The sequence below is a fragment of the Pyrus communis genome, chromosome 6 (assembly GCF_963583255.1).
Source record: "Pyrus communis chromosome 6, drPyrComm1.1, whole genome shotgun sequence".
Classification (NCBI taxonomy): Eukaryota; Viridiplantae; Streptophyta; class Magnoliopsida; order Rosales; family Rosaceae; genus Pyrus; species Pyrus communis.
In genome coordinates, this window is record NC_084808.1 from 25,045,160 (window position 1) to 25,071,095 (window position 25,936).

The 25,936-nt window shown below is 36.5% G+C and overlaps 1 protein-coding gene across 4 annotated transcripts; it reads right to left on the bottom strand.

The window, feature by feature from the left end:
• Positions 1-1,179: 1,179 nt before the first annotated feature.
• On the bottom strand, positions 1,180-10,611 carry LOC137736771 (paired amphipathic helix protein Sin3-like 4). Of its 4 annotated transcripts, none has more exons than XM_068476036.1 (25): positions 10,370-10,611; positions 10,203-10,260; positions 9,958-10,093; positions 9,280-9,444; positions 8,981-9,170; positions 8,801-8,899; positions 8,547-8,708; positions 8,181-8,445; positions 7,619-7,755; positions 7,444-7,519; positions 7,339-7,368; positions 6,837-7,114; positions 6,585-6,739; positions 6,098-6,225; positions 5,722-5,976; positions 4,813-5,508; positions 4,606-4,676; positions 3,235-3,888; positions 2,875-2,978; positions 2,661-2,799; positions 2,413-2,565; positions 2,156-2,319; positions 1,956-2,064; positions 1,605-1,788; positions 1,180-1,481 (listed from the first exon to the last, which is right to left on the bottom strand). In XM_068476036.1, exons 3-24 carry the CDS (start codon positions 10,029-10,031, stop codon positions 1,636-1,638), a joined length of 4,257 nt encoding a protein of 1,418 aa, XP_068332137.1. In that variant the 5' UTR covers positions 10,032-10,093; positions 10,203-10,260; positions 10,370-10,611; the 3' UTR covers positions 1,180-1,481; positions 1,605-1,635. The 4 variants fall into 4 exon arrangements, with proteins under 4 accessions (XP_068332137.1, XP_068332135.1, XP_068332134.1 ...); XM_068476034.1 differs by having other exon boundaries at positions 1,180-1,478; positions 8,109-8,445; XM_068476033.1 differs by having other exon boundaries at positions 8,109-8,445.
• Positions 10,612-25,936: the final 15,325 nt, after the last annotated feature.

A 25,936-nucleotide genomic window follows, 5' to 3' on the forward strand; every position in this document is an offset into this window, starting at 1 on the left:
CTTTAGCATTTTCTTTATAATTCTTAACTTTTATTTATTTTATATTCCTGAGTCTATAGTTGTAGTATATTTTTGTGGTTGTTTGTTAATTTAATTTGCACTGAAAAACTTAATTTTGAGTATTTGACTAAAATAATCCGTACAAGTGTTGGTAGCAAATGCGAAATGGGGTTTGGTGGAAGTAAGCAAAGATGCGCTTGCGCTACATGCGGTTTGGTCATTTGGTGGGTGGATATTATATGGTCTACACATATTGAACGGCGGCTGGGCGGGCGCCTTATTATTATTTGTTTATTTTGCCAATAATTTGTTTGAGTTGATAATAAACAAATGATGGTCTATTTGGTCTTTAGCTCAAAGGCTATAAAATTCTCATATACCATTTGTTTATTTTTTGCCACCAAATTGAGTAAATCAAACGAAAACAATGATTACGGTTGACAAGCATAACTTAAGACATCTCAATTACAAATTAAGATGAATATTACTAGACGGTGATAATGTTGGGTTACCGAATCAACGTCGTCGAAATGACCAATGTTTCGTTTTCGATCAATTCGGTGCATTCCGATGGCGGTGGCGGTGGCGGCGGCGGCAGCGGATTTACGATGGTGGCTAGGTCATGGTGTCTTGATTATAGTGATAGCTTGGTGGTGGTGGTTTGAGATGATTGGTGGTGGTGAATCTCAGATTTCGATGTGCAAGTGCATGAACACATTAGACAAGATGCAGCCGCAGATTCCGGATTCAAGCAAATACTAAATGCGGATTATAGACAAATACAAAGCCCACTCAGCCCAATACCGAATTACGACCATCTAAAAGATAGAAAGATAAATTACTCATGAAGAAAACTTCTCCCACCATTGCAGTATCAGAAGGGATGAGTTTTCTCCCTGTTGAGCGATACCAAATTATTTCTCCCCTCTCTTAAGTGTAAGTATATCGTTGTTTAAAAAACAAATCATCTTCTAATCTCCACAAAACGAAAAATCATTCGCTTCCAAAATTAAGAAATTATCTTCTAATCTAATCCTCCATACCAAATGATACTAAAGACGACATGGGTATCGCTTGCATAAACATACAGACCAAAAATGGAAGATTAACGATTAGCAAGTGAGAACCGGGCTGGCTGGTCTCCCGGCCAAATCAGTCCGGCAATTTTAATGACCGACGCATATAAGTATCCACCGTAAAATTAATTAGAGCTTCCGATACGACATTAAAAAAGATTAACAAAAAAAAATTGATGAATAAAATGAACATGCATCTCAAGTTTACAACACAAATTACCTCTATTTACATGAATGCGGCTTAAAGATCCGCATCCCCCTCCCCCTCTCCTCAAATTCTTTATTAGGTTGGAGAGACGGATGTATGAGAATACACAGGTAATTCCACCAAAAGCTTTTTCGCTCACAGCGCCTCAAATTTTTCGAGTTTCCAGTGCCACGGTATGTAATGCTTGCAAAATGCTACTGGAGAAACAGATGTAAACAGCATCACACATAGTTTGAGGGTTTTCTCAATTATATTAACTAAAAAACACTACTTAAACGATAGAAGTGTCAGACACCGGTATTCAGAAACGAAGCACATACCATATTTACTTGATGGTCAAAAGATGACATATCATGAGCTCGAAAGCAACCGCTGAAATCGTTCTACTCTACTAGAACCGTTAGGAAACCTAGCCGGGTTAAGGCATGAACTGTTCTGGTGCAAACTTTTCCTTTTCTTCTTTGTCCGAAACAGAAAGTCTTCTGTATCTAAGACGTACGAGACCTAACACACAAAAGTTTAATTGATTAACAGATGCAGAAAGGCCAGAAAAGAAGACCTAATCATAGAAAGGAAATCCACAGACTGGCTCAATTTAATGCAAAACTTATCGTCGTAATGCACGAAAATAATAACTAGCTAACATATAGGCAGAAGAGTGAATATAGTACCTTGGATGAATGGCAAGCAATCTTACACTCCAGACCATTGGCGACTTTTAGCCCTTCCATGGCCTCACAGATTGCAGACAATTCATCACTACTATACTTGTGTTTGTTCCTGGGAAAAAAAATTAAAAAAAAAGTAAGGCATTAATAGTCATGACAACTCAACTTCAAAAACTCTGTACTGCCAACTATAACAAACTTACCTCTTCAAGAAGATCCCAGACTTCTCTTTTTTGTCAGGAAGAACTGACAGGAATTCATTATGCAGATATGCGGAAAAATTAGGGTCCATGGAAACAGCAGTCATTTCAGGCTTATCATGCCCAAAATCCATAAGCTGAACAGACACCCGGGTTGGGGAGGATGCCTGCAACGAAGAAAATAGTGATTATAGATTTAGAGTTGAAATTGCATTAGTGTAGATAGTATTACAACTTAGAATGTAACATAAGAGACATACACATTCGATGCGATAAATGTTCTCATCATAAAGAAGAACACGAGCATTTTCGTGATAAACCACATCAACAAATCTTCCCAGTTTTCTTGATTTTTCAAATGCATAAAGCTGGAAAAGTTTGTTGTCCATCTCATCACTGGCAACAGTTTGGAGCTGAAAAAATAGGAAATGAAGCAAAACTTCTGGGGTCAAAAAAAGGGAGATGGGAAAGAAACTTGAAGAAAGAAGAAAATGTATGGCCATCCAACCTGCTTAACGAGTTTGTAGATCAGCTTGTCTAATGTGAATAGAAGATATGATTGTGTCCCAATGATGGCTCGACAATCATCCTCAAATTTTGTATTGTCAGAAGAACCGTCAAGTAAATTGTAAAGTGCACTCATGAATCTGTACCATAAAATAAGGAGTTAGGAAATATATACACTTAGTTGTGAACAAACAAGGAGACCAAAGAAAAACCACCTAGCATAAGAATCTGAAGGGCTCGAATCATTTGAAGCAGCCCGCCACTTCCTCTCAGCAGATGATGAGTTAATCTTTGCTGATTGTATTCTCTCATATAACGTCTATCAAATAAGTGAAACAGTTGGGATACACGTATATCAACATCACCATCTACTAAATTCAAAGAGAAAAAAAAAAATTGACCAAAGTACTTGCATATAATCCATTAGATTAGATATGGACAGTTGAGATATATACGAGTACGACCCACTAATCCATATATGATCTAATGGCTGAACTACAAGTACTTAAGTTTAAGTCCTTGTGCACCAATACACACGTACACTTGTGTGTACGTGTCTTAATAATTAACCTTACTTGGTGAAGCCTGAATAGCACATAGAAAGAATCATTTCCGTAAAATATCCGAGAGTCCTTCTTCTCCTTGTCATGTAAAGCTGAAGGAACATACTTTGCAAGAGGCTTCACGGTCAGGAGAAAACGTTCTGAAAGAGGCAAAGATATTCCATCTCCTTCAACATCATGGGCATCAGCCATCCCTTCAGCTTCACCTTCACTCTCAGCCTTAGTATCGTGCTCATCATTGTCCCCATCTTCCTCACGCTCTTCACGAGAACATTCCTCCCCATCACCAGACTCGCTTCCAGAAACATCACCATTCTCAGAGGCATTCTCACTATCCTCCGATGACCTCGGAGCACTTTCCTCACCTTCATCATCGGCATCAGCTTCATTTTCTCCACCTGTCTCTCCAGCACATATTTCTCCTTCCCCATGTCTGGCTTGATATTGCCTGCTGATAGTACCATGCTTTGATTTTTGAACGGCCTCTGAACCAGCTTCTCTATAGTTTGCAAAATTATCCTCCTCAAAATCTCCATTTGGAGATATTTCGCCTTCTTCTCTTTCAATCTTGAAGTGCCTAGCAGACTCTTCAAGATATCTGAGACCCTTGGCGCCTTCTGCTATTGCTCCATTTGAGGAAATACCTGGTCTTGTAGAATCACCAACCTATGACATCAATAGGAACACAAATATCTTCAGCACATATTTACCGTGACAATATAGAAATAATATCCAGTACCCACCACAAAGACCACTAGCATACAGTTTGTCAGCTATAGCACAATTTGATGAGTAGTAAATACAATCACTGAATTGACTTATCAAAAGTTGATATTAGAACATATCTTACTACATACAAGCAGACTACATACCATGGCATGTTTATCCACAAGATTTATCTAATAGCTGATTACAATGTATCTAACCCATACATTTAAGATAGTTACATGCCATATCAAGTTTATCATCTCAACATAATCAACGTACAAGGTTGCAAACTGCCATGTGGTTGGAAATTTATATAAACTCTAAATATAGCTGTAAGTGTCATACCTTTTGTTTCATTTGTTACTACATATCTTTCAGCTTTTACCAAAGACACTCATGATAAGAATAACTCACCAAACACAGTTTCCAAAATTCAGTGCAAAAACCTCTACAAGATTAATATTACACACACACAACAGGAAACTCTATTTGTTCCCATCTAACCTTAACTGTTCAACATGTGCAAAGATTGCTATTTTTTTCACTACCCTTTCACCATAAGTATTCAAACTACTAACCAAAATTAGTTTCATCAAATATGTACCAACAACCCATACTGCCAATATCAACCAGGGTTCTCAAAACATCAAAGTTTTACCACTGGACCAGCCATACCTCTGATGAAGGTAACTCCAGCCCAACATCAACAGTGCCATTACCAGGTCTGGACGGAGTAGGACTATGCCCTAGTAACCAACAAAAAAAAGGATTTCAGAAATCTAGTTGCAATTTCAGAAAGAAGATTATGAAATAAATAAATAACAAAGCAATACGTCCAATTAGTACGAAAAAAAACTCAGTAGTTTTGAACGTTCTACAAACCTGATGAGTGTTCTAAATTAGTTCTTCCATTACTTTGCTCCAACCCAGTGGCAAGTGATGCATTAGAATTCACTAATCGTTCATTGAAAATGTCTAGTTTGCTAGCCCCAGACGTTTCATCAGCTGTAGATGTATTACTCTGCACTTTACCTTGTTGAGAGGTATTGCAGAAAGTATCACCTTTACATGCAGCACGATCAATGTCAAGCGAACTTTCTTCTTTGACCCCATTAGCCCCATTTACTGTCCAAGTCCTGCAAGAACTTGACTGTTCAGGTTGAATGCTTTCATCACCATTTCTTGATGAATTTAATTGTTTGGAATTCGTCAAAGTAGCATCAGCATCAGGACTACCATCACTCTCTCCCGGACTTGCAGAACCACTCTTTACGGTAAGATTTTTTGCTTTCACAACATCTTCAGTATCCTCTGCACCTTGAGGCCGTGTAGGAACACCAAGTATTGGTTCAAGAAAAGTTGTCCATATCTTCATAACTTTATCCAATTGTTCGGTAGTGCAAACTTCTCCACAAGAATATTTGACGAGTTGATACAGATCTTCATGGATTTCTGGGTCAGGGTACTCAAATTCCAAATTAGGAATAATCGGTCGTCTATTTCCAGCAGCAATAGCAAGAAGAACATCATCTTCCTTCCGCTTCTTCTCACTAATCTCTTTAATCTCTGCCAACAAGGCTGCAAAAGTTTGTTCCCATCAATGAGAGGAAAGAAGAAACGAGCAATAAAATCCATAAGCGGAAAGAGCAAATGCAAAAGAAAGGAAGAATACGGAATCTCAATATTCTAAACTAAAATGGAAGAGAAAGCTTGCTGCCATTATTAATTTGTAAAACTAAAAACTCTCAGTCAAAGAAAATAAGGAAAAAGAAGATGCAATTTTTAAATTACCTTTTGTGCTTAAGCTCTTGGTGTCTTGTTGCTTAAAGTAGAAGCTACGATGATCAAGTGACTTGTGATAGTTCTTGGCATATATATCAGCCCAAACTTTATTAAAATCTGAACGACACCTTGCCCACTCTTCTTGCTTTTGCTTCAAACGGGTCAATATGACAGGCAAAGCTAGTGGAGCATTTTTCCTCAACACATCCATCACATCAAGCCCATGGTCACCATATAATCGCTCAATGCACCTTAGGTTCAAAGCTAGAAAAGAAGAGACAAGGGAAAAGTTCTGTCAAAAATATATCCCCATGAAAAAGAAAATCAACAACTGAGGTTATATTACATAAGCAGCTATCTTCAATTCAGTCATTAAAATAATAACCTGTGAAGTGTTCTTCAATACGAATTGGACTGTCCATCTTAATCGTATTGTTGTTGATCTTTTCTAGTAGCTCTTCCACACGCTTGGTTGTTACGTTCACGGACTCCAACAACATATCCAGCTCAAACCTAAGAAATATAAGAAGATGAATTACCCAGTAACAAAGTCAATTCAGCCAATAGCTGGAAATCTTTACAAGCAATTGGTAATTTGGTGGCGCAACAAAGGGCAAAAGGTAGAAATAAACAGCATGACACAAATCTTTCCCTCTCGAAAGACAGATGCCAAAAACCAAAAACAGAGGTTCCCCTGTTTATAAATAAGCATTACCAAAGTGCAAAAATGGCAACATGAACCCTAATCACCTACAACAATAAATACAATTTTGAGGGAGGTGGGTAGGGAACAACCACCTTGAGTTAATGTTGCTAGAAAACAAATAAATAATGGGAAAAAAATGGTTGATATTGAAAAATCTTTGACCAACCTGTCATCCTCACACCGAAACAGGCTTTCTTCATACTGGTTTTTGCGCATGTGTTTAAAAGAATAATCCTCACTTCCAGAAGTAACGGATACCCAGTGATCATTTAATACTTCAGAACCAAGCTCTGTTCTTTGGCTAGCAGAAGGTATTGGATACTGCATGACATGAAAAGACAAATAGAAATATCAGTAAAAGCATCAATACCTCCTTAAAAAGGAAAAATAGATAACTGTCTCTGAAAGCACCACATACGTTCTTTGGCAGGAGACGATAACTCGGAGTGCAGCGCTCACAGTTGGAGAGGTCAAGCTCGTTAATGGGTTTTGCCAAATATTTATCCTTGCTGGTAAATAAACTCTTCTGGCCTCCAACTTCTTTATTTCCAAAGGCACCATTTTTATCAAGTCTATCTCTTTCTCGAGATTCATGCTCTCTATCTTTAACCCCATCATCCCTTTCACGATCTCTATCCCTATCCCTATCTTCTACCTTCACTGATCTTGGTATATGTCCTTCATTCCACAAGGATTCTGTGATGAATTAAGAATTAAGAGTTGGTTTGCAAGTCTATTGACAAAGTACAAAATATTTATTAAAAAAAACTACAAATTAACCCTCAGATCAAATTAATAAAAAAAAAGGGGAAAAAAATGGTTCTGTTCAAGACCATGCCAGTGCCCGAAGTCTTTTGATAAACTAAGAGGAGGATCTAGCTTATATGGAACAAAAAAAGGGAACAAATCATGTTACGTACTTTTACTCATGACACCGGCAAGGAACCCATCTGCAGGACAGGACTCAATTAGATAGTGTTAATCACACATATATAGTGCAGGTAAAAGAATAGACTAGAACAAACCTTTCTTCTCACAACATGCCAAAAAATCATCGAACCCATCCATAAGTTCTGGATATCTTCCAATTAAATCAGCCACCTACACAAGGCGAAATTAGAGATTGTGTTCTGTAAATTTCCTTTTAACAGGTAAATAAATTATAACAGTTTATATCAGTATTACAAGTATACAACTTACCAAAGACTGCAATTCAGAGCGTGTAATAATTTCCTTGCTATAAATATGAAGGCACTTCAAAAATTCCTGGTAATCTTCAGGATTTTGTAATTTCTCCTTCACTTTCTCGCAGAAAGCAAACTCCTGGCCGTACATACCTGCGATGACATACAATGAGTAAAAGAAGCTGCTGGAGGAAGAACAAACAGGCAAATAAAGTGCTCATCAAAGAATAAAAGTGCACAAACAACTGATCATATAGTTGATACTGACAAAAATCTTAACTTATGTATATGCAACAGTACTGAACTGTCCAAGGTGTGACAGTCTTTACTTAACCCCCCCCCCCCCCCCCAACCCCCAAATAACGCACACACAAACGCACATGGGAACAAGTCAAATTTGTCAATAGATAGATTGCTAGAATGTATTAATTTATTAATTACCAGATGAAAACCAACTTTCATCAATGGTTATGTAAATTAGTTCAAAAATATCATATAATTCTCACTCTTTGCAGAATTTTTATCATCATAAGAGGATGAAATGAGATTTGCTGCAAAATTTTCAAGGCCTTGCCCACCTGGCTGCAATTGTTCAGTGTCCTCAATCCTACGAGCAGATTTCCGTTTGTGGGAAAAACGCTGCATACTGAGGTCTCTACTGCCATCATGGTCAAAATCCCTATCATCCCGTTCTCTTCTTTCTCTGTCTTCTCTCCTCTCCTTCTCCTTCTCGCCACGCCTCCTTTGATCTTTGTCCACTTTCATTAGAGCTTTATCATGGTCAGGATCAGGACGGTCAACACTGAGATCATGGTCAGCATAAGAACCCATGGTCCTTTCTTTCTGGCAACAATGAACCAGATGTTAGCATCAACAACAATGAGACATCAGAATGAAAAATAAGTAATACAAGGGTGAGAGAGTGAGAATGGAAAAAAAAAAACCTTGTCCACATGCATTTGCCGCATAGTAGGCATCGCAGAGCTCCTATCATGGAGCATCGAGTTTCTATGAGGTGGATGAATAGAGGCTGTTCCTGTAGTATCAGGTAAAAAGTGAGTAAACTCCACAAGCAAGTCTGAGTGGTCTTGGAAAAGTGCAGCAACCTGCAGAAGTTCAAAGTGAACTTTTTAGAACATGAAATAAACGAACAGCATCAGATTAAGGAATAAGGTACGCAAAAGATGCATCAACACACCTCCTGGTAAACCTCTTGGATGGACTTGTTTTCCTTTCTGTACATATTCAGAATGTCTAAAAAAGATTTATAAACATGGTCGTCGCCTTGAAATCGTGTCTGCAGATAGAGAATTCATTAGGTTACTAAACTTTAAAGTAACCAGTAACACCAGACTAAGCTACGAAGTGATGCTCCGACCTTAATTTTGTTCACGAAATTGATTGCTTCTTCAAATTCAACAGGCTTCTTTTGAGGAGGTTGTTGGTCTTCATCAAGTGGGAGGGTTATTTCATATCCCTTTGGCAAGAAGGTATTGAAACCTAATATTAGCTCTCGATGCCCTTTAAATAAATCCTTCACCCTCTCTATCACACCTGCAGTGTCAATTCTACAAACAACACAACACACAAAAACTCAAGTAAACACAAGCTTAAATAAGCAAATTACCATGTAAATTAAATGTATGGATTTTAGTATAGCATATAACATGATCGAACCTTGTGGCCTTGAAGTCTTTCATGACTTCAAGAAATTCTTCGTATTTTCCCCTGTTCTTGTCTTGAAATATATCCTTCACCGCTTTTAGATACGCTAAGGCATCATTTGTTGTTAGTTTTTGGGAAGCTGCTGCTGCTGCTGCCATCATCTGGGGTTGCCCAGAACTTCATTGCACAAAAACAAACTTACAAATTAGTTAATGTACAAAATTCCGAACTATTCCAGTAGATCAATCGCCAGAAAACAACTTTTTTCAAGTAAAATTAAACATCATCTTAAATTTTGTTTTTCATTAAAGAAAAGATAAGAAAATCCGCATACATGACCAGGGTAATAAGTTAAAATTTAAGTTTCTCCTCAGTCCACACCCGAGGAAGATTGAAACTTTCAGAGATAATTGGCCTAAAAACCTAACAAAAAACTGATCTTTCTGGGTAAGTCACGCTTAACCGGTCAATTTCGTAGCCTCAAACTGATAAATTAACATTTAATTTTAAAATTGAAAGCACACGCAGTAAATCAACAAGCACGGACTCACCAAATTCGACCAATAATCAACTTAATCTCATAATTAAAAAGCATGTTCTAGGATAATCAAACACGAGAATTAATAATTAATACAAGAACAAAAATTAAAACAATAATGAGAAGAGAATACAAGGAGAAGAAGGACTTACGGCTCTCCTCGAGCGGAAACCATGGGCCGCTTGAGTTGCGAGCTCATAAAAACGTCGTCTCTGGACCTCTTCATCTCCGTCGTCGTCACCGCCGCCGCCAACTCTTCCTCTCCTCAGCCACAAATCATGCTTCAAACTGCGATTCAACACTAACTCCCTCATTCAAACACAAGCAACAAGCACAAAGCAGATCTAAAACCAAAAACCAAAAATTCAAACGCAAAACTCGACGAAAAGCTACATACAAGCACCACAATTCCAATCCCGAAGCTCCGAGCAGATCACCTCTCCGACGCCGAAATCCTAACCACAAAACAAAACCAAACAGTAATTAACATTTACTTGAAGGTAAAGCAATGCTCAGAGAAAATTTTCTCAAATATTCCGGAGAAAATCAGGAAACGAATATTACGAAGAGATCGTCGAGTCGTCAAACAGCCGAAGTCTTCCTCCACAACGAGCTTTTCTTCCAACTCCGAACAAAAAACGCAGACGAAACGTTTCGCTGCGGAGATTGTTGTGATTCTCTGAAGGCGCAGCGAGAGAAGACGAAGCCAAATTATAAAACTTCTCCCCTTACGTTTTTTTTTCTTTTCTATCTTTCTCGAGAAACAAACAGAAAAAAACAGAGAAAATAGAGAGAGGGGAAGAGAAGACGAGTTTAAGAAAATGTGGTTTATATAATATTAGGGATATAAATATAAACGCCACCCTCCTCCTACAGAGACTAGGAAAAAATTGGGGTTAATTTTCCGGTCACATTAGGGATGGTTTTACCGGCTGTAGGCGGTCCTCTCTTCCACGTCATGAAAAATTAGGGATTTGGTATTGATTAGGAGGTGATTAACTACTCAAAGCATGGATTAATCACAAGGGAGTAGTGGCAATTTGGGTGATTGAGTGGAGGTGTTGGGGGGTAAATGCGTCAAAGGGATTTTGAATTGATTTTGGGCATGCTTTGCTTTTTGGGGATTTAGGGTTTGGGCAAAGGCCGTAGATTTTTTTTTATTTTTTTGATAGATTTTGATTTATGGGTGCTGCTGGTTTGGTGTAAGTGTGTGAGTGGTTGTAGCAAATGGAAGTGGGTTTTTTCTAGATCATGATTTTTGATGATGATATTGCGTCTAACAAATTGGTTGTGAGACTAATAATGTAATATAGCTTTGTAATCAATTTTTCATAATATTTTTTTTTTTTTTGGCTTATCCTTGAAATTGTCCGTTTTTGTTATTCGTGATGGGAATTTCTCAATGACTAGTCTCTAAGCACGCGCTTAAGCACGAATCAAGTGATTTTATCGTCTTTTGTTGGCTTTTATTTGTTTGTCATATTTGGGTTCTCTTCTTTTTCTTTTTCTTTTTTTTTTCTTTTTTTTTGGCTTTGACTTGAAATTGTTTGTTTTTATTATACGTGTTGGAAATCACTAAATAACTAGTCTCTTTGCATGCGCTTACACGCTTATCAAGTTGTTTTATCGTCTTTTGTTGACTTTTATTTGATTGTGTTCTAAAAGTGACAATCAATTAAAATTCTCGCTATGGAAGAAATGTGGACTTATTTTTGCCATTTGACCATGTTTAAATTTAACGGATTCTCCTTCTCATAGTATTTTAGCTAAGTGATGACATTACCTTAAGGGCTTTTTACCACATGTACTAGTAAGAGTAGAGGTAGTTCTCAATTTAAATTAGTTTAAAGTGGGATGCAATAAATGATGAAATGCTTTTGGGAGTAGAAAATAAGCGTAGATTCAAATATTTCCGAATTGATTAACCTTTCGAGCTGCTACTTAATCTATGGGAGATATCTTTGGTATTGAAATATATATTGATGTAGATGAAGAAAAAAAGATAGATAATGACGTGGCTGCAATTTGATTTTTGAAAACTGAGATGGGCTGGCTGAGCTCTGACTTAGAAACCTGGCTTTAAGTTGTGATGCCTTGGTTTTAAGCAGAAGCTATGGCATCCAAACAGGGTCCTACCGTCCTAGGATCCAAGCTGAACTCAACTATGTAGTTGACTATTGGCGTGTGAAGTAAGACTTGCTGTCTTGGTCCAAATCTGACCCTGAAAAGGAGGCCCAAAATGGGCAATTGGATAAAGCCCAATAACAAAGTCATGGATTGACCAAGAGGCCCAATAGACTTTGAATCCCTTGGAACACTCTCACCATCCTCTGGAATTGGATCTAGTGTGACTATTTTGCAAGTAGTTGCTTTCTTCTTGCATTAATTTTTTTTTTGTTCATCAATCACAAGGAGTATAAAACTAAGCTCAATGTGCACCCATTTTTCTATATGCTTATTTTATTTGGAATCAAGAAGTCAATATTAGAATGAGTATACGGATCAACTGTTTTTTAATGAATCTAATCGATGATTTTTTTTAGGGTAAATTACATTTTGCACCCTTAAGTTTGGGTGAAATTACAACTTCTTATAACATCTTTAAAACATTTCAATTTTATACTTTTGCTATTATTTCATTTCAATTCCGTACAACTGTCTCAATTTCTGTTAATTTTTCCGTTATCTGCTTACGTGGATCTCACGAGGCCCATTATACTTGTGCCACGGGGATTAAAAATTAATAAAAAAGTAATTTTATTTATAAATGTTAATATAAAAAGGAAAATAAATTAAAATATAATTTGTTTTCAAATAATAATGGGTCCACCCCTTATTTCTACACTCATCTTCAACCTTTCCGTCAACCCATCTCCATTCAACCCTAGCCATAATCCTTCATCCAGCCACACCTCTATCTCCCTCCCCGTTGCCACACACTTCTCCTTCTCTCTCTAACTTAACCCCTACCCCACTTTTTCTCTATCTGTCTGTGACTTCCAACAATGGTGTTACAGTCAGTGACACCGATTTCGAAGCTCCTTCAATACTCTAGCAATGGTCGCTCCCCCGCCATCCAGCCTATTCGCAGCGGACTCTTCCTCGTCGGCTTGTAAGGTAAATCGAAGCGAACCCATAGGAAATTCGGAGCCGCCTTAAAGAGAATAACAAATCTCGATCAGATCCCTTGTCGAAGCCTCCCTTTCTAGATCCGGTTTTTTGTTCTATAGTGGTTGAACACAGTCGAGTTTGTCCCGTCTTCTGGGTTCTTGCATAAGCTGTGGGTTTTCCTTGGGTGGTGCGGATCTGAGTTCTTACAGTTTGGTAAGTCGCGATGGATTTTTGTGATTTGAACCACTTTTCAATCTTTGCTTCAATTCTTTGAAATTCATAGATTTTCCAACATTTTTGGTTGTTTTGTGTTTGCAGATGGGTGGGTTGCAATGGAGTTTTTGTTTTAGTGCTTAATGTTAGCAAGGTGGAGACTCTGAGATGGGAGCAACGCAAATAGAAGGAGAGGAAAAAGAAAGACAAAACACCACCATGCTGGTGCAAACTCTAAGAGGCAGAGCTGGTCAAGGGAAGCGAGGGAGTCGAGTGGCTCCTAGAAAAGAAAATAGAGGATAGTAAGGGGTGGGCGGATGCCAAGAGAATAAGAGAGAGTAAGGAAATGGTGGGCTGGAGAATGAGAAAGTGGCCACTTTCTATAATTAAAAATTATTTTATTAATTTTTAATCCACGTGGCACAAGTATAATGGGCCCGTGAGATCCACGTAAGTAGATAACGGAAAATTTAACTGAAATTGAGACGGTTGTACGGAATTGAAATGAAATAATAGCAAAGGTATGAAGTTGAAATGTTTTAAAGATGTTGTAAGAAGTTGTAATTGCACCCAAACTTGAGGGTGCAAAATGTAATTTACCCTTTTTTTTTTTTTTTAAGTATAAGATTAGATTACAACGTGGAAATGTACCTGCTTTTTCTATGTATGTGATTGTAAATGCAAGGGAAGTCATAATCGAATTTATCTCAATACTCATTCAAAATAAGTAAACGTTTCCTTAACGACGTTGCAAGTACGTATTTGATAGATACAACTCAACAATAATAGTTTCAACGTGCCGAGAGAATTATGTGCGGTTGTAATCTCTCTTCATTGATAAATAACAAAATAAATTGTTATTGACACTGTCAAAAGATTTTGGGCACTTCCCCTTGTTTTATTTTTTTCACTATATAATAGTGCCAAATTATCCTTTTGGTGAGCTATTTATAATTTCTTTATAGTTTCTACAAGAGATATTGGGGGTGAAGTGATTCAAACACGTCATTTCGAGTGTAAAGGCCAACGCTCTAGGTCACTTTAGCTATAAGCTCTTTGCAAAATGTTGTGCTGAATAAAGACTCGTTTAGATGTACTTTTAAAATGACTAAAAGTACTTTTGGTGAAATTTATTTTGAGTTCTAAGAGCACTTTAAGTGCTCTTTGGAAGGAGCACCACATATCTGTTTTTTGCAGAAAACACTTAAAGCGTTTTTTCAGAACTCACTTTGATTTTTTTACTAAAGATTGGTTTCAAAAGTATTTTCATCAAAAACGTTATTTTAAAAACACATCCAAACGAGTTATAAGAATTTTGAACTTATCATAATCTCGAGCGCAAAGGTGATTCAAACAAATAATCTCGAGAGCAAAGGTGATATGCGTTTTTGTCTTAAGTTCATTGTAGGCTGGGCTATACAGCTACACACGCATTCAGATAGTTAAGAAGCGTAGCCCATATTTTGGACCCTTCGCACAGTGAGAAGCCCCATTTTTCGTATGGGCAGTACCTATAGGCTTTTAACTCCATGGCATTCGGAACAAGTCCAACAAGTCTTCGCAGTCCAACTGATTTTTTTTCCAAAAAAAATAATAATTAATTACAAACATTCGCTAAATTAGAATATTTCCAAATGAGATGTCAATTCAAGCATAAAATTTAAATTTGATAGCCTATGTGGCACTTTGACATCTTTTAAAGTTTTGTTCTTCATCCGACATGTCAAATTGAACTATTATTTTATTATTTATTTATTATAATAATAATAATAAAATGCATTTAATACTCAATTAAAAAAAAATTTTGAAGCTGCTATCAATTTTGGCAGTAAGAGTGAGGGGTAGAAATCCATGTCATCATATTAGATTAAACCTGTAAAGCATTGTTGTTATGTTTTTTGAACGTTAGTATTGATTTGAACATTTTGACATATTTTTAAAAAATGATGTTAGATATGCAGCCAAAATCAGTGGATGATTGTTGTCCTTGTGTTTCATCCTCCATGTGGAATTATTAACATATTGTTCCGATTCCTAATCATTGGGAGGCAAGACCCTCAAGTCTTTTAAGTCAATAGTGGACGTTCCATGTACAGCTTTCGCTCACGTGAAGTCCTAATTTTAGTATGGCACAATTATTTGATCAATTGTATAAATTTAGCTAACATTTGAAATCAAACTCCCAAGTGTGTTATTATTGATTCAGCTAAGTCATTTGTTTTGCATAAAATTAAAATAAATCAATTATTTGTCCTATAATATGCTTCACAATGACTTATTTTCGTCCTATACTATGCTTCACAATGTCTTATACTATATGAGGTATCCCAAATTGAGAATGGTAGGACTAATCCTCCCGAAAAGGCTAAAAGCATTTCGGCTCATTCCTGGCCACAGTCAAATGGCACATATCCGATCTCAAAGCTTTCAACTAGAAAATCATTGATGTTTTTATCAATTCTGTGCTTTGAACATCTAGATCAGGGAACAAACCTGGCATAAACTTCTACCGCATTTCCACATTTCTACTTGATGTGGTTATAAACCCTTCCCTTATATGTATGTATGTATGTGTGTATGTATATGTATGTGTATATATTGTGACACGCATGAAAGCGGTACTATGTTCGTGATTGGAGAATGAAGGAGAGTCAGGAGCAGCAACGAAGTGGAGAATGTTTTTGTGGGGAAGCATTGCCCGGTATGATCTGATGCCTCCTAATTCCTAAATACCAATCAAGCCAAACAAGAAAATAAACATATATGGTCCATATAAACTGTTCGATCGACTTGGCCTATCATTCTAGTTCGTATAAAATACAAGCTGCATGTGAGATTGTCATCTGTAAAAAGGAAAACACAAAACACATGGAACGGAAGAAACGACATGCGATGGATGGATAAATTGATTGGAAGAAAAGTCGATGGTCTTGGTCTATATTTTGGCCTGCCAGCCCATGTGAAGGGCCGCCGAGCAATCCCAAGTTGTCATCCAAGGACAATGGTTCTCTCTCAGATGGGGTCTGCCTCACCTCTCAGCCAAACAATAAGGCCGCTACTGCCCCTTGCATGCACAACATGCATGCATGGACCACACACCACACCGTGCAGTCCATGCACAGGCGTCCAATATCCTATATATCCACTTACATTTTAGTTCGATCGTTGATCTCTCCATCTCCTGTCCCAAGCTAGCTAGTTGGCTACTTCTTATGATCTTATCTATCTCCTTCCTTTGTCCCCACATATATATATATATATATATTGCACACACACACACACACTTGTTTGCATATATAGATGCTCATCAAGTATTCGTCATGGAGATTTTGTAAAATGAATATAAAAGTTCTTAACGATGCCATTAGTCCGCTGATATTTATTAGTCACTAATAGGTTTTTCACCCAACTCATTATGTATAAGTACAACTAATGTTAGTGATGACTAGTATGAGTTCTTTTAATTTGTAATTATTTATATATGTGGCTAATGATGCCTTTTACTCACCCATTTTTGTTCGACTAATAAGATGATTTAGTGTCAAATTTTTTCTAATTAAATTGACAAATGGAATAACATGAAATTAAATACATATATCTCAATAAACTAGAAGTGCAAAAGCTCGTATTTATTGAGCTAAATCATCTTTTACTAATAATATATCACATAATCTCTGAAGATAGTACGTGTAACTAGTTCCAAGTTATTTAAGCTTCAAGGTTTCCAAATTTTTATTTTTCCTTAGCTAAAGAGCAATAGACAAAGCTTCACATAGAGATATTTTAAAATCCACAGGTATTTAGAATCAACAGCTAGTGGACCATGCATCTGATTAGATTTTGGAACATTATTCATCGTTTGGAATTTATTAGGACATAAAAAGTCCAAACGACAGCAACTTAAAATGACAAAATAAATCGGGATTCAGCACCAATATTCTTAAATAATGGCCCAACTATTTAAAGTTACAGGCTGCACCCTTAAATAATGGCACCAATATTCTATATTTTGAGGATCCGTGAGATTTTTTCATAAGAATTTCCAGATTAATTTTGTGGTAAATTAAGTTATCAACTTAAATAATTTTTCTTATATGAAAACAAAATAATAATTGATAAAACAAAGAAAAAACAAAAGAAGAAGAAGAAAGTTTCACGTCATATTGAATCCCTTACATCTGCAAAACCTAATCCCCTCATCAAATATCTAAACTAAACCTAGCAAATCCAATTGCATAAAACCCTAATAACTTTACACATCCAATTTCATCCAACCTTTTATCAATAATATTCAAACTCAGTTAGTAACAAAGCACAAATTTTTTTTGAGATTGTGTGTTTAGGAAATTGGGATTCCCTTATTCTTGAACGCGTGAACCTTTTTTTATATGAAATTTTTCGACGACGACAGTAAAATTTTTGAAACATACCCCTCTCCTTTTCTCATATGCGAAAAGAAAAAAAAAACGCAAGAGGAGAGAAGGGGAGTGAACAATCAAGAGAGAGGTGGAGATAGGACATGGATATGCATGGAGAAGAGAGACAGTTGGGGAAGAAGACAGAAAGTATCACGCGGGAATATTTTTTTTTTTAATTTAATGATTTTGCGAAAGAATTGTGTTCCAGTGTAACATGAATTATTTAATGTCACATCCCGATCTGGGCCCCCACCACATCCCGGGTTCGACTTCACCGTAACATGATATTGTCCGCTTTGGGCCCCGACCACGCCTTCACGGTTTTGTTTATGGGAACTCATGAGAAACTTCCCAGTGGGTCACCCATCCTGAGAATGCTCTCGCCCGAACTCGCTTAACTTCAGAGTTTCGATGGAACCCGAAGTCAGTGAGTTTCCAAAATGCCTCGTGCTAGGTAAAGATGAGAATGTACATATAAGACTTACATGATCCACTCCTTTGGGCGATGTGGGATATCACAATCCACCCCCCTTAAGGGCCCGACATCCTCGTCGACACACTTCCGGCCAAGGATTGGCTCTAATACCAAAATTGTCACATCCTGGCCCAGGCCCCCACCACATCCGGGGCTCGACTCCATCATAGCACGATATTGTCCGCTTTGGGCCCCGACCACGCTCTCACAGTTTTGTTTTTGAAAACTCATGAGAAACTTCGTAGTGGGTCATCCATCCTGAGAAGGCTCTCGCCCGAACTCGCTTAACTTCAGAGTTCCGATGGAACTCAAAGCCAATGAGTTCCCAAAAGGTCTCGTGCTAGGTAGAGATGAGAATATACATATAAGGCTTACATAATCCACTCCTTGGACGATGTGGGATGTCACATTTAAGTTAATAGCTTAGTTTACCATAAGATTTATCTTAGGATTCATATGAAACTGGAGCTCACATATCCTAAAATAACAACAGTATTAGTCCAGTTTTTTTAAAGTTAAGGCAATTATATTAGTATTGGTCTCAAGATCTACGCTTTTTTGGTCAACTATGTCGTCTGTTGCATTAAACTGGTATATGTCTCTCTAACTTATTCGGTGCTTAGAATTGAATTGTATATCCTAATCACTATGTTTAAGTTACGTTTAAAAAAGTAAAAAGAAACTTGAATGTTAAAAATGGATTGCTAATTGCTTAAGCTTTTAATCTTCATATAAAAAGGTAAGATTATAAGAAACAAGTCTCTAATCCTTTATCAATTACTAAAATCCGAAACATATCTTGAATTTTATGTTGTCCAATTCGATCCAATCTTAAGCACAAAAAGGGTCACAAACCTTTTCGTGCAAATAAATCAAGCATGGGTTTGGAGCAAACAGAGCAAAGATCCCTTCTAATTTTCTGTAACCTCTAATTATACATAGTTTCGATTAAATTGTACGCATCATCAGAATTTCACTAATTTACAAAGAGTTTCTGGTTGGATTCGGAAAAGGACAGGTAATGTCACATGCATGCACATCCTCCTCGCTGGATCGTAGCTAGAAACAAAACATATAACGTAGATCCTTCATGTATTACTTTCATGTCCCTTATGATTAGAATATTCCCGTGATATATATCAAGACATTGAAGAGTGAACGTACTTAGTTGACAAATAAAATATCGACTCTCATGTAAAGAGGCATTCTTGTACTCGATGTTCTGAGTTTGAGTCCCCATCCTAGCATTTATATTGTTTGTACTTAAAACAAATCTGGCATATTTATGTGTGTGTGTTACCTGAGTATTGACTTAACAAAATACACAAAAATATATACATATATTATATATAGGGACGAATGCGTGGCACCACATTTTTTACACAAGTTTTGTAGATCTAACTTCATAATGTATTTTAAAGGTCTGAATCGTCTATCTTTTAGGTCTTCTCTCAAAGATCATGTCTCCCATAAATCATCAAAATCTGAAATCATATGACCGTTGAATTAAAAATTTAGCGTTTATTTGTAAAAACATATTCATTAATTTTTTACACTACAAATGAATGTCTTAATTATTTTTTATTCGTCTAATTTTTCAGAAGGATGATCTATAAATGATATTTTAAAAAATAAAACGATTCGAATCGTTAAAATATATTATGAAATAGACCCCATAAAACGTGTGCCAAAATCTGAATAAAAAGAGTAGTATAACATATCCGCTTCCGATATATAATATAAGTCTAAGCATGCATATTTCTTAAGCCAATATTCTTATTGGGTGTGTTTAGTTGTCTAAGCCGAATTTCTATTCTCTACTGTTCCCACCTTCTACGCCATCAAATGGGGCATGATTAATTTAAGCAAATTACATTCCAAAAGTTAACATCGCGATTACCAAAAAAAAAGTTAACATCGCTCCACCATACGTTAGTGCTAATACGTACCGACTCTGCTATTGCAGATGCAGACTGCTATGTTATGCAAAGGCAAAAACTAAAATTGATAATATTCCAAACACAATGCTCAGCTGTTGGCTTTATACTATACATTTAAATTTAATAATTAATCTTATTTTGTAAGATATAATCCATATACTGCCTCATTTTTTATGACCCTTAAAACTAAACATTTGCAACTAGAACTTCATTTTTCTGAATTTCAAATAGAAAGAAGGATATATAAATCTCAACAGAACTACATAAGTGCGAAAGCAACAGCACACTGCCGGATAGTGCCAAAACGATTGAAAAAAAAAAAAAACATTTCACATGAATCCAAACTTAGTGTCCCAACATATATATTTCCTTCAAATTAGGGCTATATATCCTATTTATGGTGTATGCCAGTATAATTTGAATTTTCTCCCGGTTTCTATCACGAGATGGTTTTCACTATACTCAGAACATTGTTGTGGCTTTACTATTTAACTTAAATTATGATAATGTTATTTGCTTTTTATTGATATATTTTAAAAACGAAAATTATTAATTAATCATATCGCTTACTTATATTACAATATTAGAATGAAACACCACGAGACATGTGTTGATAATAAATCTCACATTGATGAGAAATGGAACTTGCATAGGCTTACAAGTAAGTTTGATTACTCCTCGTAATATCAAATGGTTTTATGGTGAAGCTTTAACTTTCTTCATGACAATTTGTCCCACTTGTGAAGTCTAACCGACACATTTGCTCCACGTCACCTCGTTTGTGTTGTTCACGTGCTAAGTTTGTAAATTCGCCACACGTGAGAGAGCTTGTTGAGAATGAATTTTACATTGATGAGAGGATGAACTTTGCATGAATTTATGTCACATCCCCGCCCGGGGTCCACCACATCCCGGGACCGCTCCACCACCGTAGCATGATATTGTTTGCTTTGGGCCCCGACCACGCTCTCACGGTTTTGTTTCTGGGAACTCACACGAGAACTTTCCAGTGGGTCACCCATCATGGGAGTACTCTCGCGCGTTACTCGCTTAACTTCGGAGTTCCCATGAAATCCGAAGCCAGTGAGCTCCCAAAAGGCCTTGTTCTAGACGTCTTGATTTCGATCGAAGTGTGTCAATTTATAAGTAAGTTAAATTACACTCTATATTATCAATTAATTTATAGTAAAACCTCAATTTTATTCTAAATGCATGTATTTCGTAAACACACAAAATTTTCTCTTCATTCTTTTCATTATTATTCTCATTCATTTGAACTTAAATCACGGGGCCTTTTCTTTCTCTCTTTCTTTTAACACCAACAGACCAACTTGGAGCCCTTTCTGTCTCTCAGTAAAAAAAGTATATTCAGATTCCGTAATATTGTGGCATAGCATGCCTTAACCCTAGCTACTAGGGTTGGTAGGGAGAGATGGAATAGGATCCTCTCCTGATTTATTTTGTGGGGATGCGGATGATAAATCAATCGTGTCTGTTTATTGTATATTATGCAGTTAGAAATAATTTTAAAATTTTAATTTAAAATTAAATATAAATAATACATAATAAAAACTGACAACACAATGTACAATAAATGAACATAATTTATTGATTTCCGAATTCCCACAAAAAGAATCGGAAGAGGATCCTTGTCTGGGAGAGATAGCTAAAGGGTCGACTTTCAACGACCCTACTGGCCCAGCTAAATGGACTCCATTAGCATATCACTGATTAGCATTAGGTTTAGGGTTTATTCTTTCACAAGGAGCAAATGAACAGCCCCGATAATTAAAGGATGACAAAAGCTGAATCAAACGGGGTAGTGGGTTCTAATCTCGACTAGCACATCAAGTAAATCTGAAGTGAAAAAAAAGCATCGTCCGCATCTCGACCCGAATCCAACCTAATTTTTCTGCTTTAGCGAGAAGAGACAGTCTTGCTAGATTTGGTTAATCGAGTACTCCAAGCATCGTGTCGCACAATTACCTTTGTTTTGAAAAAGTAATTTACGGAGCATAAGTACAATGTTACCGCATGTGATGTTTCATGTCAATTATACAATGTTACATGTAATCTATTTTTACAGATTTTGTTAAATTATTACCGCGAGATGCAAAAGTAGATATGTACCCATGATTATAGATCTTCTTCCCCTTGCGATCACATGCCCTTGTAGCCTTTAGAAACTAGGGTTTTCTCTTTCTCCTTTCGAATCATTTTTTTTACCCGCAGAATCTGCACTGCAGTTAGATGCTCGATCGATCTCCTTGGTGACGTAGTTACATGTGGAATATATGCGTAGTGGTCGTACGTGTATGTATTCCCAATCTTCATGCCTAGCACATTGCCTAACATGCATGTTAATTAATTATACAATTTTTGGATAAGATAATATTAAGATGTACCCTTAATTAAGTTGTAAACCTTCCCATCATTAGGAGCCGACTGGCACTACAAAAAAATATGAGCACTGCACACAAAAAATTATATGTGCCTTTTGAGGCTAAAAAGCACCAACATTTATGCTCATAGACCAATAGCAACAGTGCAGCAACTAAGTTTGTATATGTGCCCTCTATGGGCGTCACCATTACATATAGCACACAATATGATGTTTTGTGCCCAAAGCTAAGCACAAATACAACCCTTATTGTGTCTTACCTCTAATAAAGGCTACTGAATGTATAGTGTAAGATGGGCACAATTGCTATTTTAAAGGCTTGGATTGCTGTATAAATGTTAAAGCAAGGGCACAACTTTAAAATTGTGCCACTATTATATTTTAATAAATACAATAAAACTCCAGCACAATTAAAAATTTGTGGCATAATTGGATATTTTTATTTAAACATGGAAATCATCAGGTTGCTCATAGAACCTAATTTCCACCTAAATTTAGAAACTTACAAATCATCCATTACAAACTAAACATAAATCAACATTAGCACTAAAATAGTGAAGTTAATATATTACATAACCCATGTTCTCGGCTAAGACCGATTCATGCAACCTAACAATACAACCCATCCAAATGTTAAACCAAAAAATACATGTTATCCTATGCTAGACATACCCGGGATTCTCTATATACAACAAAATATAACATATCCAAGCTTGTATCCCCAAGTCAAACGTACTAATGGTTAAACTAGCAATATATAAACAAAATACACATCTACAAGGGCTGCTTGATGACAACTAACCAGTATTCTCACTTTGGCAGTCCTCATGCATCATAGCACTAGAAATTGGAGGTCCACACTGCACATTCTTGTCATTTCCACCTTCGAAACGCGTTGAAATCTGAGCGTGTGAGCTTCCACACCCTTGCTTCTGAGTTGAAGTACTTTGTGGAGCACCCACTCCAAATGAACCAATGTTGATGCCTACATGTGCCAACATGGCTTTCAATTGCTCAGCCATTTGCACCTTTGCTAACCTCAAATTCTCCTCTTGTTCGGCCCTAAGCCTTTGTATGCTTTCTTCTTGCTCTCTTTTCATCTTTTCCGCTTTCTCATTTGCCTCATGCATCATACGAGTCATTTTTTCTTCCGCAGCAGCAGTAGCTTGTTTCTGAGCTTCATAAGCTTCCCGAAGATACTTCACTTCCCTAGAAATACCTCGCTGTTCAGTAACAATTCCTGGTACATCTGCCCAACCAACTCCAAGGCCAAAGCCTCGCACTTGATTTCGCTTCTCCGGGCCCAGCACTTCTGCATAAATCTTATTACGAACCTCTGTTATTACCTCATCACCACGCTCACGAACCTCCACTTCCAGATTTTCAAACGCCAACTGTTTGAAAAAGCCTTAATCATTCGTAAATGCATAAAATTTCATTAAAGGTTGCTGGAAATATATTTGGTCAAGTGAAAATGTACAAATTACCATCATTCTAGCAGATTCATCATCAACTGGGAGTTGCTTAGGTCCTCTTGTGTGTGTCATTTTGAAAAAAGTCACACGATCAGGTTCATTTCCATCATGTTCTTCAGCCTAAGACACAAAAAAAATCCCAAAAACAACCACAATCATTAAACAATCACAGTTACAATGACTAAAACTATAGTGCACTATATATAAACACAAACATCAATAAGGGTAATAAACCGTTGTTCCTGAAAAATTGGAAGAAAGAAAATACTTTAGTTTATGTCAAATGTATACTCATTTGAACTAAAATTAAATGTGAGATATAGTTTTTGAGACATTTGGATGTTTGTATTGATCTCGTACATTAAATATGCATGCATATCAATCCAGTTATCATTGATAGGATTGGGACATGATGACTACTTAATACTTTCGTTTTCTATTTCATTTTGTTCAAGCATTAACCTAAATAACTGTAGTTTTCTTTTTGACAACGTCTTCTTTTTGCTGAACATCTTCTTTTTGACAAAACTACTCCATTACTCGGACATTATTACTTTTTGGTTAATGCATTATCAATTTGAGGCAGGTGCAAGCACAATTAAGAAATATCCCATTACGATCCCTAAACTAACCTATGATACAAAATGAGGAACAAATCACAAAAACTAAGTCAAGTTTTAACCATGTACTTATAACAGGAATGAAAACAAGACTAAGATTATGAGTTAATCATGAGATATGTTCACTATCTGTAGCATTATTCCTGTAACTTTATGTTCATCTTTATCAATAATAAGATATAGTGACTATCTTCGGTACTATGTAAAACAAGTATTCATGGCAACATCAAATTATAATATATGGTACAAGAATCCACTCACATAATCATTCCGTATTTGAGCAAAAGTTGTTGTCCTAGTTGTGTGACTCGTCTTTAACATCTTTCGATTCTTGACATTTGTTGCACATCTCCGCTGGATCACAACAAATACAGAACACCACAAAGGAAAATACTCATGTTATCGAACCTTATATTTTGTTTCAACTACGGTTTAATGAAGTATAGTAACTATAGTGTTGAAAAGTTTTACAAACCTTATTTTCAATTTTATCCCAATAAGCTACCAAGGCTTGCCATTGTGTCTGGATTACCCTAGAATCATTGCAATGCTTCCTCTGCTCGGAGTTCTCAAAGGGAACAAAAACTTTCATAAAGATCCAACTTAATATCCCAAATATCACAAACCAACTAAAAGCAGATGTGGTCTACATTAAAGTGCCTTATTCATTAACGGCTACTTTGAATAGAATTTTGTTTCATTTGAATGAACTCCATTTGAAGTTTGCTATGATAAGCGTAAAATTATTCTACCTATTTTACCCCGACAACGACGTTTTCTTGTGATATGTTTGATTTAAATGAAAGGAATTGCATGTTCTTTGTGTTTTGTGGCTAGATTAATGAGATGGAAAAAATCGTATTAAAATTCTATAATTGCTAGTCAAGTGAATTTGGAGAATGTTTTGATTGTCATTGATCTCTTGCTCTAATTATTAAATCATTTGTTTGGTGGCATATTGAGAGTTGTTACATGTGCAACTGGATTATGTAGTGCATTTCTATCATTTGAATTTTATGCAAGATGATAAAAGATAGAGGAATTGCATTCATAAGAGCTTTGCCCTTATCCTCCCATTAGTCATGTGACTATTTATAAGAAAATGAGAAGGACAACCCTATTCTTTCCAGTGCAGCTAATACAAATATTAGTCATGCCTTTGTCTCCCAAAGACCAGGAAAGAAGCCATTGACATACCGTAGTGAGTAAACTGAAGAGGCCCAAGACCGAGAATAAGTTGGTGCTAAGCTTTCGTCAGTTACAGCAAAGGAAGAGAAAGAGGAACAGCTGGAGTGCTTGGAATTAATTGATCATGCTATTGAAATCCTACAAACATATGATGCCCAAGACTTATACTTGTTCTTTTATTCATAATATATATATCAGACTACAAAGTATTCATTGCACCAAACAAATTGATTCAGAGTATACATAAATTACGAAAGAAATCTAGTAGGAAAGGCAACTAAAAACTCCAT

What these genes read in the sequence shown, in the direction of transcription:
- LOC137736771 (XM_068476034.1), bottom strand. Translation starts at nt 10,031, where the DNA reads ATGAAGAGGTCCAGAGACGACGTTTTTATGAGCTCGCAACTCAAGCGG. An exon ending in TCCAAGAGGTTTACCAGGAG is followed by an intron (nt 8,709 to 8,800) that starts GTGTGTTGATGC and finishes GAACTTCTGCAG; the next exon opens with GTTGCTGCACTTTTCCAAGA. An exon ending in GGCAAATGCATGTGGACAAG is followed by an intron (nt 8,446 to 8,546) that starts GTTTTTTTTTTT and finishes CATTGTTGCCAG; the next exon opens with AAAGAAAGGACCATGGGTTC.